At 36.1% G+C, this 18,071-nt stretch overlaps 1 protein-coding gene across 3 annotated transcripts in view; it reads left to right on the top strand.

Moving 5' to 3' along the window:
* Positions 1 to 18,071, top strand: part of SLC26A7 (solute carrier family 26 member 7) — a 203,150-nt gene that overhangs the window by 165,485 nt on the left and 19,594 nt on the right. For all 3 annotated transcript variants that reach the window (XM_056823328.1, XM_056823330.1, XM_007488092.3), the window contains 3 exons: positions 8,309 to 8,415; positions 11,233 to 11,299; positions 16,284 to 16,421. In XM_056823328.1, the coding sequence (XP_056679306.1) occupies positions 8,309 to 8,415; positions 11,233 to 11,299; positions 16,284 to 16,421 (312 nt within the window). The remainder of the gene's footprint in view (positions 1 to 8,308; positions 8,416 to 11,232; positions 11,300 to 16,283; positions 16,422 to 18,071) is intronic.

Raw genomic sequence — 18,071 nt, 5'->3', positions numbered from 1 at the left:
AGGAGGTCAAGAATGTCTTAAGTCTGTTAGAAAACTTAATACTGTTGTCAGCTTTCCTAAAAATCAAATGATGTCCAGGCTTCTCTTTCTTTCTCACCCTGTCATGCCCTTGCTGGGTAGACCAGCAACTTTTGTCAGATGGTCAGTGGCAGGAAGGATTCATGCAGGTTGTTATTCTCTTGGCAGTCCATCAGCTAATAAGTCTGACGCTTTGCTTGCAATGGATACAGCATGTTCTGCCAACCACCAAAAGGTCCAGACGTTACTGCTAGAGGAGGAATCAATCAATCCAATATCAGTCTGACCCATGAGACTGGTTGTGCTCTAAGGGAGGCAGTACATATGATTGCTTAGGATTTTTTGGAAGGGGGCAAAGATGATGCCATTTGCCTCCTGCAGATTGTATGTCTTCATTAAGTCAGGAAATATTAACAAGGAGGGTCAGGGCAGACGTGTTAAAGTCTAGCCAGAGCAATTAATAGATAGATTCAGAATTCAGATATACAGAGATTGGGTAATTTGAAAGTGATGTCAAGAGTAAACCAATTTCCTTGAAGATTTAGGTTTCTTATTCCTCCTTGGATTAAAGAAAAGAACTTTTATTTGGCTTTTTAAATTCTTCATAATGTGTCCCCAAACTACCCTTCTAGCCTTATTATACATTACCTTCACACTCACACTTTATGGTTCAGACACATTGGTTTACTATTGTTCCTCATATGTGATTCTCTATTTTTATGTGTCTCTACCTTTGTGCTGGCCATTGCCCAAGCCTGGTATGTACTCCTAATTCCCTTCCCTCCTCACTCACCCCCCCCCAACAAAAATATATTTATATATATTTTTTTTCTGTCTTCTGAGTCTCTGTTCTGTATCTGGAGATGGATAACATGTTTCACTGTTCATCCTACCTAACCTGTTCAAGGATCACCTGACTAAAAATGTAAAGAAGAGAATTGCCAAAATGTGCCCAAGTTATTCTGAGAGGAATGACATTGTAAAAACTTCCAATATAAAGTGCCTACTTTGTTCATGAGAGTTTAAGAGAAAGTTGTAATTTAAAAGGAGAAAATAGAATGGGTATTTCCTCTTTCTGAGTTACCCTTCAAAATACTTGGGATCACACTATATTCAGGGTTGTATTATATTCAGGCTAATTTAGTATGTGTGATATATTAAACATATATTATTATACACATATATATTATATCATATAATATTATTATATATTATACATATACTCACATGCATAAATACATATATACCAGAGAAGATATTGGTTTATATTGAAAAAAGGAAAGGAATTTGGGGTAATATAAATATACATATATATGTATTTGATATCAGAATTATTTAATTGAATCATTGTATGGCTTGTACCTTAATGTTTGAGGTTTTCTTTGTCAACTCTGTAGATTCCATCAATCATAGGATGAAATGGAAAAGAATTAGAGGCCAATTTGTCCATATCTTCACCTCTCAAATTATATTTAATAAAAATAGACCTAAAGAGATTAAGTAATTTTCCTAAATGATAGTCAGGATTTGGATTTAGGTCCTGTAATTCTAAATTCATTCCCCTTTCCAGTTTCATATACCGATTCCCATTACATTGTCATTTGTTTTCAAGTTTCCTGAACAGTTTTCTTGTATTTTGCTTCATATACAATTCATAATTTTTTCTAAGTTTTTTTTTGCTTCTGTTAATTTTCTCTTTTTGACTTTCACATTTCTCATTCTCTTTTTCAAAGCCTCTATTGTATATATTCTCTATTACACATTCTTAAGTTATCTTCTTTTTATCTTACTTATTTACCTTTGAAAACTGATTTCTGACCTTATCGTATTTTTCCCATTTTTTTCTTCAGCCTGTTTTATTTGATTTTTAAATTCCTTTTTTAGTTCAAGGGGTGGGACTGGGGTACTCTATTTTTGGTATAGCCCCAGGCCCAATACCCAAAAGTTAGCCTATGTCTAAGTTGGGAACCTAGTGAATGCAGTAGATGGGGGGTTGGTGGGGATGATCAGCCAGTACTCCTCTGGAAGTAGTTTTGTTTCCATTTCCCCCTTATCCCATGAAAATCAACTTTCTCTTCCTACCTTTCAAATTGTGTTCAGTGGGAGAGCCCCCTCACTCTGTCTTGCTGTTGGTTTTTGACTCCTGTTGTTTTGAGGTACTTTTTAAAGATTGCTTTGGAGGGATTGTCATTGTGGTTTCAGCTTTTTCTGATACTAAGCTGCCATCTTGGCACCACCCCTGACCTAATCATCTCAATGTCCTCTTTTAAATGTTTTATTTATCGTTTGAACCATTCTGAAATTCTCATTGCTGTTATAACACAAACTCTGGGAATTTCAAAGAATGTCTTGTTTCCTTTTTCATCAGAAGTTTTTGGCTTGCTTTTCTCTGAAGCATGACTTATTCCACCTGTTTTGGCCTATTGTAAAATTTTTTTTAAAATTTTTCTTCTGTCTTAATAAGTCTTACTGCTGGTTTATCTGCTTAGCAGATGGACATAAATGCATCCCTTTTCTTTTGACTTTATTGTCTTCATAATTTTTCTTCTATTCATCAAAGTTTTTCTGACTTCTTCCATCACTGTCTGGCTCTTCCTTTTCCAATGCCATGATACCCTCATTTTCTCCATCATAGACTTCTGAGGCTAGTTGTCCTCGATTTCCTCCAGTTGGGAGTTGTATAGTCTCAGCTAGATCTTCACCATGTATACATTTTACCAGGGAAGTAATTCTGCATATATTTCTAGGCTCCCTTTTCTGACATAGAAACCCCCTTTCATCTATAGCATCACTTTTCTTCTCTCTTTGTAGTTCCATCCATTTTTATCATGCAGATGGACAAGACCAACATTTTTCCACTGTCTTGGGGGTCTGGGGGTCAAAGTGAACCATTTTCACAAGTTATTTGAATAACAATCCCCCCTTATACCCTGTCCAACAAAATGTTAAACCTGGAGCCTATTTGAGTTGTCTCTGCTCGCTATCCTCAATACTTGGGAGAGCTGGGGATTTAAGATGACTGGGAATTTTAGGAAATTTGGCTCTCTTTTGTTATTTCACAGGGCTTTACCTAACATGGAATCCAATCATAATATCCCTTTGTTAATGGAGTTTTAACGATTGTAGATTTGGAGCATTTTTTCCTAGTTTTGCTCTTGTTAGAGAAGAGTTAAGCTTTCAACAACTATTCTCCCATTCACATGAACAGTATATGAGCTGGTCTTGACAAACTCAGCATTCTTTTTTATGGTTACCACTTTGTCATTTAAGTAATTATTAATCATTGTTTTAATGACAATTTCTAGAATTTTGATAAGAATTAGAATTAAGCTTGACAGATCAAGTTTATAGTCTCAACTCTGTTTCCTTTTTTAGAAAAATATGTCAATATTTCCCAAATACAAACCTGCTAACACTTCTCCCAGTCTTCATCTTTAGTCATTGCTGTTTAATTTAGACATTAATTAATTTAGACATTACTTTAGTCATTACTGAAGTGGCTCAGCAATGACATCTAACAGTTCTTTCAGAGTAACCTGGGATATTATTCTCTTGGTTTGTGTGATTTGAACATATCGAGGAGAGCTGAATGCTCTCTTAATAGCAGCCAAGTAGCTAGTGGATACATTGCTGGGCCTGGAGTCAGTAAAACTTATTTTTAAATCTGGCCTTAGAACCTTACTAGTTATGTGACTTTGGATAAGTCACGTTATCTCTTTTCCTCAATTCCTTCAGCTATAACAAGAGGATCTTCATAGCACCCTCCTCCCAGGGTATTTGTAAGGATCAAATGAAATAATACTTTTAAAGCACTTAGCACAGAGCCTACCATATAGGAGGTGCTTTTTAAAAACTAGCTATTCATATTTATTTATTTTGGGTTTCAACATCTTATCATCCATTTTTGTTCTATTTTCTGCATTTCAAGCTTCTCCTTGCAAAAGAAAATAGGAGAAGAATTGAGTAACTCAATATTGGTCCTTACATTTCATAGCTCTCATTCAATGTACACTCTGACACCGAAACCAATATTCTGCCCTCTATACCACTGCTCGGTTTACTTAAAATTCAAGTTGGAATGCATTTCAGAAATATTCTACCACTATGTGTGGTGACACAACTTACTAAATGACTTCCCAGAGACCTGAAAATTGATATGACTTCCAAAGGTATTAATTTGCCTGTAGGGGTTACTTTAGACTTTGAAAAAAAAAAAGGAAGAATTTCTAGACAGGTCTGAAAATAGCATTAAAAATATAACTAGCTTGAACTAAAAGTGTTGATTGATCTTAGTACCACCCCCTGTCTGTGTGACTCCATTAGTGACTAGGAACAAGACAGTTCCCTACAAATAAGCCAAATCACCAAAGAATAGATGGGAGAATTCAGTGCATTCAAGTTTTTTGTTTTTGTTTTTGTTTTGTTTTGTTTTTTTTTTCTGTAATATTCAGATAGATTTAGACCACTGCATAGGATTAGTAGAATTCATAATGACTAAGGTCTTTTAGACTCTATTTTAGGGTAATGGTCAAAGACACAGCATGACATAATACAGGGGTTCTTGACATGAGGTTCTTGAACTAATTTTTCTTAATATTTTGATAACTGTATTCCAACATAATTGGTTTCCTTTATAATCATAATCTTATATTTTATTTTGAACTTTTAGAAATATTATTCTGGGAATGGATCCATACAGTAAGCCAGACTGCCAAAGGAGTTCATTACCACATAAAAAAGCTTAAGAACTTGTAGAATAATGGTTAAAAATCTGGTTTTCAGAGTCAGAAAGACCTGAGTTCAAGACCTCCCTTTTATGGATGTTAGTCACATAAGCCTCAATAAGTCACTTAATCTCTCTTTGCCGCAAAGAACCCTGTTAAGAGATGAGTGGAAAAACCATTGCAGATCTTCAGTGGTAGAGAGAGTTTCTTCATCAGAAGTCCTCTAAACATTGAAATCAGAAGCCCATTTCTTCCCCCACTCCATGTCCCCCCAAATGATCAACTAGGAAAAGCATACCTTTTGGAAGATAATAGTACTTGTGCTACTTAACTTATAGCATTGACTTAAAGAGTAAATGAAAATGAATGTTGTAAATATAAACCTTTGTAAAATGTGAGTCATTATTATTAATTTAGGTACATGTAGCTACATTTCAGAATTATACAGGTTTGAGAAACTACTGAAATATGTGGTTGGCCCAGAACAGCTGAATCCTCCCAGTGAATAAAGGCTGAAGATGATGATTCAGTAATAAGTACTCTTTCAATAGGGTATAATCTAGTGCCAAGGAATGTGGGTAACAGTGTCTTACCCATTTCCAACTGTGTGTCTCAAAATGTTTGTTTCCTCCAAATCAAAGAGGATTTTTACAAACCCTTCTTGAGTTGGTGTCACAGGATCTGCTTTCTAAGCTGCCTTGTCATTAAGTCCTTTTTGTAACTTGACATTTAGGGAAGATGTGGAAAAATAGGAGAAAAAAGGTTCAAAAGTGGAAAATACAGTCCATTTGGGCAGATTCAAGTCTAGGGATGAGGGTATAGCAACAATGTAGGGCAAAATGTGCAGTGGGACACAATAAAATAGGTTTTTTAATATCACTTTAAATGCACATCATTTTAACTCCAAGGAGTTACAGAATCAAAGAAAATTAAGAAATTGAAAGCACCAAAGGTCAGCTATTCCAACCCATATTTGAATAAGAATTTCCTCTTCTATAAATCTAATGTATGTTCATTTCATGAAAGGAGTTCTAGTAATAGGGACCCAGTCACTTCACAAGGCAATCCATTCCATTTTGGGACGTTTTTCATGACTTTCTTTATAGATTCGTAGACTAAAATATTCTTTATAAGATCCTGGGTGGGAAGGAAAATTTATCTGAGATATGATATAATTCTAATGATATTATTACTAATAGGAAAAAGAAAAGAGTAATCAATTAACATGCATTCTTCTGTGTCCCAGACTTGGTTATATGTTAGGAATACAGCACAAAAATAAGGGAGTCCTTGCTCTCAAGAATTTTACACTCTACTAGGGAGATATATTTATGTTTTATACACATGAAAGTGTGCCCCTTTAATTTCTGGACATTTTAAGACTAGAAGGGACAAGTTTTAGAGGCTATACAAGGGTCTTTCCCATTCAGAATGTATTTGTACCTTGTAAAGGATAAATAATGCAAGTGGATCAGCTTGTACTTTGTAAAGGATATAAAATTTTGAGAAGGCTTATTTGCTCTCATAGTGAGGCTTTGAGTGGCTTATTTGCATATCAGAAAGCCAAGAATAAAGCTAAGCAGTCAGTGGAGAGAATGAGTTTTCCCCTGAGAAATAAAAAGTCCATCTACCTTTTTTCCACTCTCTCATTTGAGAAAAGACTCAAAGTTAAAAAAAAAAACTGGGGACTCCAGAGATGTTTAGTGATTGCTGGGCAAATATCCATTACCTAGGTATGGCACAGCTTGAAGAGGTGATTATTTAGTAAATGTACTGGGAGTCGCCATACATTAGGGTAAGGTTTATCATGAAAGGGATGCAACTCTGTACTAAGAAGATTGATCAAAAATAAAGGCTGGAGGGTGAGGAGGTTAATTCCTAATCCTGGGAGAGATTGAAGGTTATTGTTGGTTTCCAGTTATTATTCTCATTCCATCAATCAACAAACATTTATTGTTTTTTTTTTAAATACTCTTAGCTCTGAGGATACAAAAATGAAGCAGTTACCTTCAAAAATTTTAGTCAATTGAATTTTCAATTCTGACATTAAATATATTTTATGAGTAGAAGACATATTATGATTATTCAACCATTAAGAATTGGACTTAACTATTTGCATGGGAAAATGAAACAAAGATTTGGGGAAGGCATTATATAGATATTTCTAGCAAAAATCATGCTACTTAAGAGGACAAGAAAGTATTTTGGTAGATAAACACTAAATGTTGCTTAGAAAATTGCTTAGAAAAAAATGCTTAGAAATTCCTGGATTTAGCAAAATACACAATCTTCAAGGGAGCTAGAAGTTTTCTCCTTTTCCTCCCATATACCATGTTCCTAATTTCTACCTCTTCTCCCCCATTATTTTAAGCTCAGATGTGCAATGGGTAATAAAACACATTGATACAAACTGTTGTTTCTAAGGGAGAAATTTACATTCCAACTAAAAAAGAAATAAGATTTCTTGTATTTTTCCTTTTGAAAGAATATGCTGACCCTGGCTTTCACAAAATAAATGGCTCCTTGCAAATTGAATGTATAATCAAATACATTGTTCTGAAGATAAAGTAAGGTATTGTGGTGTTGATGAGATCAGTCATTTAGAACTTGATTTTAACAAGTATTACATAGTGTACATCATGGGAGACATTCATGAATTTCATAGCATTCCTACAACGTGGTTCCAACTCTGTTGTTCTCCATAGCTTTTAACTCCATCCATATTCACATTGTGTCTCTAAGTAATAATATTGATGCATGAATATTATATACACAAAGATAGATGCATGGGTTCATTTATTTGTGTGTGAAGAGGCATATCAGGAGGTCCAGACCTGTGATTTTGTCTTTGTGGGAACCCTCAGTGTATAAACTCCACCAAAATGTATTTGAAACTCATCTGGAATTTATAACTTCATCTGTAACTTATAGTATTGAAGTGTGGCTTGGGATACTTGAGTGACTTGTCCTTCATCACATGAAGATTACATGGTAAGACAGCTAGATAGCTCAGTGGCTAGAGAACCAGGCCTCAAGATGGGAGATTCTGGGTTTAAATCTGGCCTCAGACACTTCCTAGCTGTGTGACCCTGGGCAAGTCACTTAACCTCATTGTCTAGCCCTTAAACTCTTCTGCCTTGGAACCATTACTTAGTACTGATTCCAAGATGGAAGGGTAAGGATTTTTTTTTAAGTATATATGTCATAGGCACATCTCTTCTTTTATTCTAATACTTCTTTTTTAAATGGGGAAAAATCTGGGTACCTACTACATGCATTTGAGAGTGCACATCAATGAAAATGTCCAATGACCATATATAGTCTTTAATGAGGCTTAAAGCAGGGATGGGGCTCTTTTCCTAGCTCTGCCATCCACTTTTCCATGGAGTTAGATTACATCAAAATTCTCTTACTGGGTTTCAGTTTTTCCATCTGTTAAATGAAATGATAGCTCCTTGGGGCTAGGGGGAGGGTAGGCCAGAATTGGTCACAAGAGCATTGTAAAGATAAAGCTCTACAATCCTGAGGGGAAAGAAAAGGAGGCCTAAAATGTGTTTCTTTTCCAGAGCATCTGGGTCAGCACCTACATATTTACAGTATGTTTTGCTGCTAACGTGGGACTTCTCTTTGGTGTTGTCTGCACCATAGCTGTTGTGATTGTGCGTTTCCCAAGGTAAGCCATTCTATTTGTCTATTTTTGCTTTTTCCTAATCCTGGTAAGAAGCCTAGTTTATCTTTCTGTCTTCTGTTTTCTTCCTGCATTCTCTGTGATAGCCTAGCTGAAGACTTTGCTCACAGCGTACGTGTGTGTTTGTGTGTGTGTATGAAGATATTTGTATGGTTGTGTCTCTATACAGTATCTTTTGTGTGTGTGTTTGGATCTCTTTAGACAGGTAGATGTAGACAGATAGACAGACAGAGACACAGACAAATGGATGGAGGGATAGGCAGATCAGTAGATAGATAGACAGACAGGCAGACAGACGGACAGAAAGACAGAACAACAGATATCCAGATAAATAGTTAAGCTCATTCAGTAGTTGGAAACCAAAGTTCTCTTTCATGTGTAGGCAGGGCCATTTTCCAACTTCATGTACATTCTCAATGGTCTGTCTCTATATATTTAAATGCCCACATCTATATGCACATATATGGATCTATTCATCTTTTACATGTGTATATTTGTGTCTGTATATTTATACACATGCACAAGAAAGTACATGAATATAGAAAATGCCCCTCCCTACATGTGAAATAAAATTCTGGTTTTAAATTGGAATATAAAGAATGTCTTATTACTATCATCAAATGGAATATGTGAAAAGATGTGAAAATTAGGGAAAAAACAAAACATCTGCATTTTCTGGATTCTAAAGTCATTTGAGAATGTGCAATTTTGGGGCAGTATCATCAAATGTCAGTGACACATAGATCACAGGTCAATATTTAATGGTAAATTGTGTAATTTTCTGGCAAAGTTTATCATACAAACCCTGTGGACTTAGAAACCAGATGGAATCTTAACCCCTCAGACAATTTTGTAGAATTACAGCTCTTTAGGGACATAGGAACCCTAGATAAAAATCATCTGTGCCAATTTCCTCATTTTACAGAAAAGAATCTTGAAATTATTGAGAGTAATGTTACTTGCCCAGGATGACCCAGTCAGAACCCAAGCCTCCTAAACTCTGTGGATGCTCAGTCATATCAGTTGAGTCTGACTCTTTGTGACCCCATTTGGAATTTTCATGGCAAAGATACTGAAGTGGTTTGCCATTTCCTTCTCTGGTTCAGTTAACAAAAGAAGAAACTGAGGCAAACAAAGTTAGGTAATCTGCCCAGGGTCACATAGGTAGTAAGTATCTGAGACTGGATTTGAGATCTTCCTGACTCTAGGCCTGATGTTCTATCCACTGTGCAACTCAACTGTCCTTCTTTATTACCAACCCATTGATTTTCCTAATGTATCAAACAATTTGTCAAGGATTACACCAAATTCCTCTTTTTAACTGAAGCATTTGTCCCTTCGTGACTCATTTTCTTTACAGATAGTCTCTTCTTTTACTTCTTTTACTGACTCATTCCCCCCTTATTCTCTCCTCTTACTTCTGTTACTTTGTGATTTATTTTCCCTCTGGTCAGATGCTCCTTTTGCCTCCCTCCAGGGGCCATTCTTCCTCCTACTCCTCTTCATGAGGCATTGGAATAAAATGAATGCAATGTTGAACTTAAGAGTTAGGGAAATGGAAGTTCAAATTCAACCTTAGACACTAGCTGTGTGATCCTGATCAAATCATTCCTCTCTCTGGGACAGCTTCCTCATCTGCAAAATGAAGTAGGATAGGCTAGACTCAATGGCTCTGAAAGACCCTTCCTGCTCTACTCCTTGCTTGTTCTTCCTCTCTTAGCGCTCTGTTCCCCCTCCTCTTGCTTTGCCTTGGATTTTTCATCTCTCTCTCTGATCTGATAAAATACATGAAAGAACTACAAAAGTAAAAAGTAAAAATAAGTACAATACAATTTTAAGATGATATTAGTGTTTATTATTATTATCCTACTAAATTTTCCCAGAGATATTAACTTTCTTAATTTGATCATTTCTTAGACCCATCTCTATTGCAAATATTTCCATGGTAACTAGTGTCATGGAAATTTGGAGAGCAAGTAGAAGTGAGCAGTAAAAGTCTTTGGTCCTTAGTTACAAGCCTCTATTCCCATTCCAGTATTGTGCCTGAGAGCAAACACCAAGGCTGCTTAGAAGACTAGTCTGTTTCCCAGCTCTACTGTTTAGTTGTCACATGACCTTTGTCAAATCACTTGGTTTCTAGGAAGCATAGTTCCTTCATCTATAAGGTGGGGATTCACAATGCCTGACCTCCCTAGTTAATAGGGGAGAATATTTTGTGGCTATATAAAAAGCAAGTTATCATTATTACAAACCAGCCATTGCTTCATCAATGTTAAACTATTATTCCTTAATCTCTTCTTTTAGCCTCATTGAGTTGGGCCTAATTGAATCTAAAAAGATTCTAGAGACAATTATTGATTAAGTTTCACTTCTAATGAGCCGATGTTTTAAGCAAAGAAACTGAGATGAAGCCCTGCGTGGGCTCAGAGGAGACTGCCTCATCAAAATTCCAGGAGTTAATATCCAATGTATGAATAACTTTTTTTATCTTAAAATCACAATTGTACCAAAAGAATGAGTTGGACCTATGTTTGGATTTAGCATTAACATAATTTAACCATTAATGATAAAAGGCTAGGATAATATAAGCCACCTAGAAACTTTTCATTGATAAAATAATAAGATATTTGAATGAAATAAAAAACAATTAATCTTCATTGTTAAAAAATCTTATAAATCAGTGATTAAAGATTTTGATCTGATATAGACATTCATAGGCATATTAACATTCAGAAGAAGTAAACCAATACTTTTTTACTTTGACCTTTAAAAGTTTTTTTTTTCTATTTGCCATACTTCCAGAGCCAAGACACTGAGTCTGAAAAATATGAAAGAATTGCAATATAGAGTGAAGACAGAAGTCGAGGGTGTAAGTTTGCCTTTCTGATTATTGTTCCATAATAGTCTTGTATTTTGTGTTAGGTCTTGATAGTTTTATTAGGGCTGTCTGATGATTTTAAGAAGTTGATAAAGAATTTTTTAAGAGTCAGAATGAGTCTTTCTGAAATGAGTATTTCTTTCCACTGACAAGTGGCTCCAAATTCAACCAAATCTTTAACCTTGATATAAAATGGAGATGGGGGAAGATGGGTGGGGGCAAGAAAGGAGAAAATTGAAATGGGCAGATAGAAACCCCAGAAAACTCTAGTGTTTACCTATTGCTTTTGCCCAGTGAATGAGGTAATAGTGGCAATGATGGTGCTAATACTGATGATGGTAACATTTGTCTGGCACTTTCTGGTCTGCAAAGTCCTTGAAATGCATGATCTCATTTGTTCCTCTCAACAACACTGGGAGATCAGTGTTGGCATCATCCTCATTTTTGTAGACGAGGAAACTGGGACCCAGAGGAGTTAAGTGACTTATTTAGGGCCATACAGCTACTGCATCTCTAAAATGAGAATTGGTGTTATTTGGACCTCTCATGTGATTGATTTTTGACAGGTTCAGCATCTCTTATTAGAAAATAACAGATAATTCTTCAATCTTGACCACCTGTGGACGTATCTCTAACCTCTGTTTTTAATTTTCACCTTCTTGTTTATAGGGATAAGTAAAGCAGCTTGGGGGTGGGGTAAGGGTAAGAAGGTTAATTTGGATATTTGCCAAATTTTTGAACTGACCTTATTTTGAACCTGTCCTGCAAATATTTGGTTAACTTTTTTTCTTGTTATTTTAAAAATTCATTTGTCTCCGTATTTCTCATTCCTGTAGAGATTGAAAGAACTGGCCCCTTGCCTAAAAAACTATTCTCAGGGTATTTCCAAATTAGCTGGAAGTACTAAGCCTTTGTAATCCTCTTGAGAAATCTTGTGCTTTTAAAAGAGGATGGTTAAACTCAAGGAAGGGGTCTCAATAATTTCTGAATAAACGTTAATAAATTAACCAACAAGCATTTGCTAAGCACCTTCAATGTGTAGGGCACTGTGCTAGACTCATACACAAAAGACAGAAAATCAGTATAAGATCATTTCAGGGGAGGGATACTAATATTAGCCCGGGGGAGGGGGGGCAGGAGATTTTTCATTCAGGAGTTGATGGTTAAGCTGAGTTTTGAAGGGAACCAGGGATTCTGTGAAGCAGAGGTGAGGAGGAAGTGCAGTCCAGGCATTATGGGAAAGCCAAAGCAAATGCAAGGAGGTGAAAGATGGGTATGACAAATAGCAGAAAGCCAGTTCTTAACAACTGGAAAATAGGTATTTTAGCAAACTCCGTGGTACAATTGCTTTGTAGTTTGTTTTTGCCAGAAGACTCAGCCTTCTGGATCCCAAGAAAGTTAATATTTATTATCAGAAACAGGAATGATGAAGGACCAGGGCAGGATTGGGAGTGTGAAGCAAATTAAACAAACCAAAAATCAGATGTGAATCACTAGCTCAACGCTTAAACTATTCCCCCACTTAAAGCACATTTTCAGTTCCTGTTTTTTCACCATTTCATCCTAAGCCACTACTAAATCTGTGATAAGAAGCTATATTTTTATGCTTTGTGAATGGGACAAGACAATAATAACAACTGGTTTTCTGAAGAACAAACAAAAACTACACATAACTTTTAAGACCCATGATATCAGCATCAAAATGGAAGGGATCATCCTCAAACCTAAACCCTAACATTAAGGAAACAGGGCTTGGGGAGGTTAAATAACTTGCCCAGGTTCACAAGGAGTAGTTAAGGGTTTGGGATAGGACTTGAACTCTTCTTCTTGACTCTGTGACTATCTTATATCCACTCTACCAGAATGAATATGTCTTGTGAGAATCCTTTCAACTGACAGGTCAAAAGTTTTCCATAACTCAATACAGGATTTCTCTAACTTTTTTTATCTTAGGATCTCTTCATACTCTCAAAAATTATGGAAGAACGTTTCCTCCCAACCACCACCCAAAGAACTTTTGTTTACATAGGTTATATTTATTTTCTGGAAAGCATAGGATTTTTAGGCATAGGAGACAGCAGTGACACAGTGGATAAAGTGCTGATCCTGGAGTTAGTTAGACCTGAGTTCAACTGTGACTTCTGATACTTAGGAAGTGTGTGATCCTGAGCAAGTCATGTGTTTGCCTCAGTTTCCTTAACTCTAAAATAGGGATCAAAATAGCACCTACCTCTCAGGGTTGTTGTGGGGATAAAACGAGAAGATATTTGTAAAGCTTTTATTATAGTGCTTGACATATGGTGGGTACTACCTAAAAATTTATGACTTTATTATGAAAATAGTTTAGGCCTCATAGATCCCTTGAAAGGGTCTCAGGGACCCCAGGGACATGCAGACCTCACTTTCAAAGCTGTTGCTCGAGTGGATAATCTCTATATGTTTCTGAGGCTGGAAATATTCTTCCTCTGCAACGTCAGACACATCTGCTAGCAGTCACCTCCAGATTCAGCTAGTTCTTTCCTCAGAAAATAGACATAAAGCTGCCCATCATGGCACATGCTATTAATGCCTGCAGTTGGAGATACTGAGGCTAGCAGATGTTGCTCTTCAGAGTTTTGAGCTGCAGTGTACTAAGCAGATCCATTATCTGAACTAAGCCTGGCATTAATATGGGGACAATTCCCCAGGAGGAAGGGGCGTCTACTTTTGCATAGCCTTTGCAGAGAGTTTTTCCTCATGCCAGCATAGTAGGATCCATAAATGGGAATCTCTGTTTTGTTATCTTGGACTACCAGCTCATGAGCTGGACTCTGAACTTGATCTTTGCAGAGGATCATATCCTTTGCTGGGGAGACACATCTCCATCATAAGGACAAAAAGGGCATTTGGAAGCTAATAGCTCACTGAGAGGTGGGCGAAGGGATTTTGTGAGTCAGGAGATGCTAGAATCTGAGTATAAAGGTATGGAAACAACGCACCCTACACTCTCTTTTTGGGCCTTTCTATTGATAGGCATATTTTTTGTTTCTTGGATTCCCAGAGGATTTCTCCCTGTCATCTCTGCCTCTTGGAATTCCTGTCCCCACTCAGGACTCAACTTAAGTCTTATGTGAGGTTGTTTTTGATCTCCCAAATGGCTAGCATTTCATCTACTACAAAATGTATTCCTTTGGGTTTATTATGTATATATTTTCTGTTAATTTATATATATATATGCATATATATATGTCATTTTCTCCCAGTAGATAACTGATTTAATTTTTTGTGTATACCCAGGGCCCGGCACTTAATAAATAGTTTTGAACTGAAGTAGGCTCAGTAGGGGCAAACATTCCTTAAACATAGCCTTTCCAAACTTAGGGGAATGTGTTCCCACCAGTTAAAACCAAACCATAATGATCCTTTCTTTTCCAGAAAAACTTTAAGATCTGTTCTATAGAAAGCTAGTGTTATTCTTCTCGTAGGTTCAACCTAAAACAACTGGTTAGCATGCTCACATTGTCTTAATAATGGGTGATTTAGAGTAATCTTGGCTACTTTAGAACCTTATGATAATTGAATGTGACATGTCCAGGGGGTTATTCTTTTGTGGTCTGCTTTCGACTTAACTTCATTTGAAGTTATTTTTGAAACCTAAAGCTTGGTCTTGACCTGTTATATAGACATTCTAATGATTTACTGGCATTTAAACAGACTCTTGAGTCTGAGCCAGAGATACAGAGTTTGGAAGAGACCCTAGAAATTATCTAGTGTTGCTCACTTGATTAAAATGAGTCTGGAAAATTTAAATTATTAACCAATATCACATAAGCAGTGACCTCACTAGTTTCCCCCTAGCATAAAATACTTTTTTATCATTCTATTTGCTTATCTGCATCTCCCAGTATCTACTATTTTGAGAGTAGCACCTAAATGTTAGGAAACCATGGTCTTTTAAAAATTGCTTAATGCACTGAGGATTTACCACTTTACCCAAATTGTCATTACCTTGTGTTCTAGACAAGCAGTTGTCAACTCCTGATTTCAAAAGTAGCTCAGGAGTTCATTTTCTTCCTTTGTTTTTAAACCCTTACTTTCCATCTTAGAGTCAATGCTAAGTATTTGTTCTAAGGCAGAAGAAAAGTCAGGACTAGGCAATGGGGGTTGTGACTTACCATGAGTCATATACCTAGGAAGTATCTGAGACCAAATTTGAACTCAGGACCTCTTGTCTCTGGGTCCCGCTTTCAATTCATTGAGCTGCCTAGCTGCCCTTTAGGAGTTTATTTTTAATGTTGCTTCCCCTAGATACCTAGACAAGATTATTGTGACTTCCCTTTTCCTTGTCTTATATCATACTCTCCTACCTGCTAACTGCCCCGTTTTCTTATTTCCATTTCTCATGCTGTTCCCTGGCTATCCAAAACCTAGGGCCATATTCTCCCCTGGGCTGCTCTCCACCAATCATCATTTCTCATTCTCTTAGTATGAAAGTTCTCTGGTAGATGGAACAAGCAGTAAAGTTCTGATAGAGGTAATTAACTCCTAGTTATGAATGATGAAGTGAGTTTAACATTAAGAATTTATTTTTAAAGGAAGAAATACAAATAAGTGAATTAGATAGAAACATATTTTTGAGTAGAGAAAAAAATTTGGTGTCCCTTACCTATTTTTTGCCCCTCACCTCAACCCTATGCCTTAAGAACATTGTTATGCAATGTGATATTCTATTTCCAAAAGGATGCATATACCCTTGATATTAAAGCCCTTCAGTAGAGATTAATCAAAATATTATGACCAATATGTTTTATGGTATGTCATCTCTCAGAGAAACATGAAGAAAAGCAATGATCCCAAAGTCTTTATCCTAACTCTGTATTGTCCTTAATCTTAAAGTTGAGTAATCAGTACAATTTAGTTTAAGGATAAAAAATCATTTCTTATCTCAGCTAATAGAATGCAGAACTCTGAACCTTTGCCTTTTCTTCCCCAAAAGGAAAATTCACAACAGGTGAAAATGATCTCAATAAACAATCCACTTATTTTCCTGAATGCGAAGAAGTTTCATGCTGATTTAATGAACACAATCCAGAAGGATAATGCCAATAACCAGTCACCTGATGATATCAACAAGGTAGGACATGCTGTTCCATCAATAGAAATTCAAATCAAAGGCTGTCTTTCAGAATGATGTGACTTTAACAAAATTAGAGAGTAGATATTTAGAGAAAACACCAACAAAAACTAAAATGCTATCATCCCTTGCTTTTTTTTAAACCCTTACTTTCCAACTTAGAATCAATGCTATGTTGGTTCCATGGTAGAAGAGTGGTATGGGGTAGGCAATTGTGGTTAAGTGACTTTTCCAGAATCACACAGGTAGGGATTATCCCTTGCTTTTTAACTTTTATTCATTTATTCATTCATTCAACAAATTATGGCTATTATATTCAAGGAACTATGCACAGTGCTTAAGGGGAAATAGAATATTAGCTTCTCAAAAGTAGGGATTGTTTCAGCCTGTAAATTTGTAGCCCCAGTTCCTATTACAGTTCTTATAATATAGAATGTGCTCAATAAATGTTTTGTTGGTTGATTAATAAAAGATAATTACTCAGGAGACATGACAGTTGTCTTTATCTAAATGTTTAAAGGGCTGAAAAATTAGACATCTGTTTGTCCTCACTCACATTCACCATATGTACAATACATGGGCAAATCTTTTCATTTCTACCTTCACAATCCCTTTTGTGTGTATCCACTTCCCTACTTATACATCCTCAAGTCCTTCCTCACCCCTCACCTCTCCCCTGTCTCACTTTTCCATTCCAATCCATCCTTCACTCAGGTCCCAAAGAGATTTCCCTAAAGTATAGGTCTGACCATGTTACCAATACTCAGTATTGCCAGAGGTATTAGATTATTTATAGGATCAATAGAAAATCTTAGTCTGCATTTAGAGCCCTTTACAGGCTGTTGGTTTTTTCTTATATTTAAGTCTTCTGATTATACTTTACATTAAAAAAAACTATCATCCATTTCTATTACACACCGGCTATTCCCCATATTTGGAATACTTCAACACTACACCTCCACTTCTCATCTTCTCTAGACTCCTTCAAAGGTCAGCTCAAGCATCCTGTTCTTTGTGGGACTTTTCCACGCGCACCCTAGTCATTTCCTTCTAAGATTACTCTCCATTTCTAATGTATATAGCTTGTAGGTAGTTATTTACATGTTGCCTTTACCATTAGAATGTGAGTTCTTTGAGAATCCCCCATTTTCTTCGTATCCCCAGCATTTAGAATAATACCTGACACATAATGGGAACTTAATAAAACTGGTGATTGAATTTTTATTCCCCTCAGTGCCTTTCACAATCCCTTGCACACAGTAAGTACTCTGTGTTTGCAGTTAAGGATGAGACTATTTTTCTCAAAGTCATTTTCTATGATGAATGTTGTCCATAGTTTAGAAAAAATTAAAAACTTTTATGTGAACATAAATGAGTTTAACTAGCATTTTGTGACTTTCTAGCTTTAACCAAGTTAGAGGTAGGTAATAAATTAGCAAGCCATGCAGTTATCCAGATTTGTTTCTTTAAAGAAAAATTAAAGACTCTTTATGATTATTCAAGGTATTTTTATAGATATGGATGGTAAGGATAGGAAAGAAGATTAGAGTATGATATTTATGAAACCTTTGCTTAAAAGCTAAACACTAAGTTTGAAAGCTTTATCTTCTTGTCTATATAATGAGAGAGTTGGATAGTATTCTTCCTATG

Source organism: Monodelphis domestica, chromosome 3 (genome assembly GCF_027887165.1).
Source record: "Monodelphis domestica isolate mMonDom1 chromosome 3, mMonDom1.pri, whole genome shotgun sequence".
In the NCBI taxonomy this organism is placed as follows: domain Eukaryota; kingdom Metazoa; phylum Chordata; class Mammalia; order Didelphimorphia; family Didelphidae; genus Monodelphis; species Monodelphis domestica.
The sequence above is the reverse complement of the archived record's forward strand: the minus strand, read 5'-3'. Positions and strand labels throughout refer to the sequence as shown.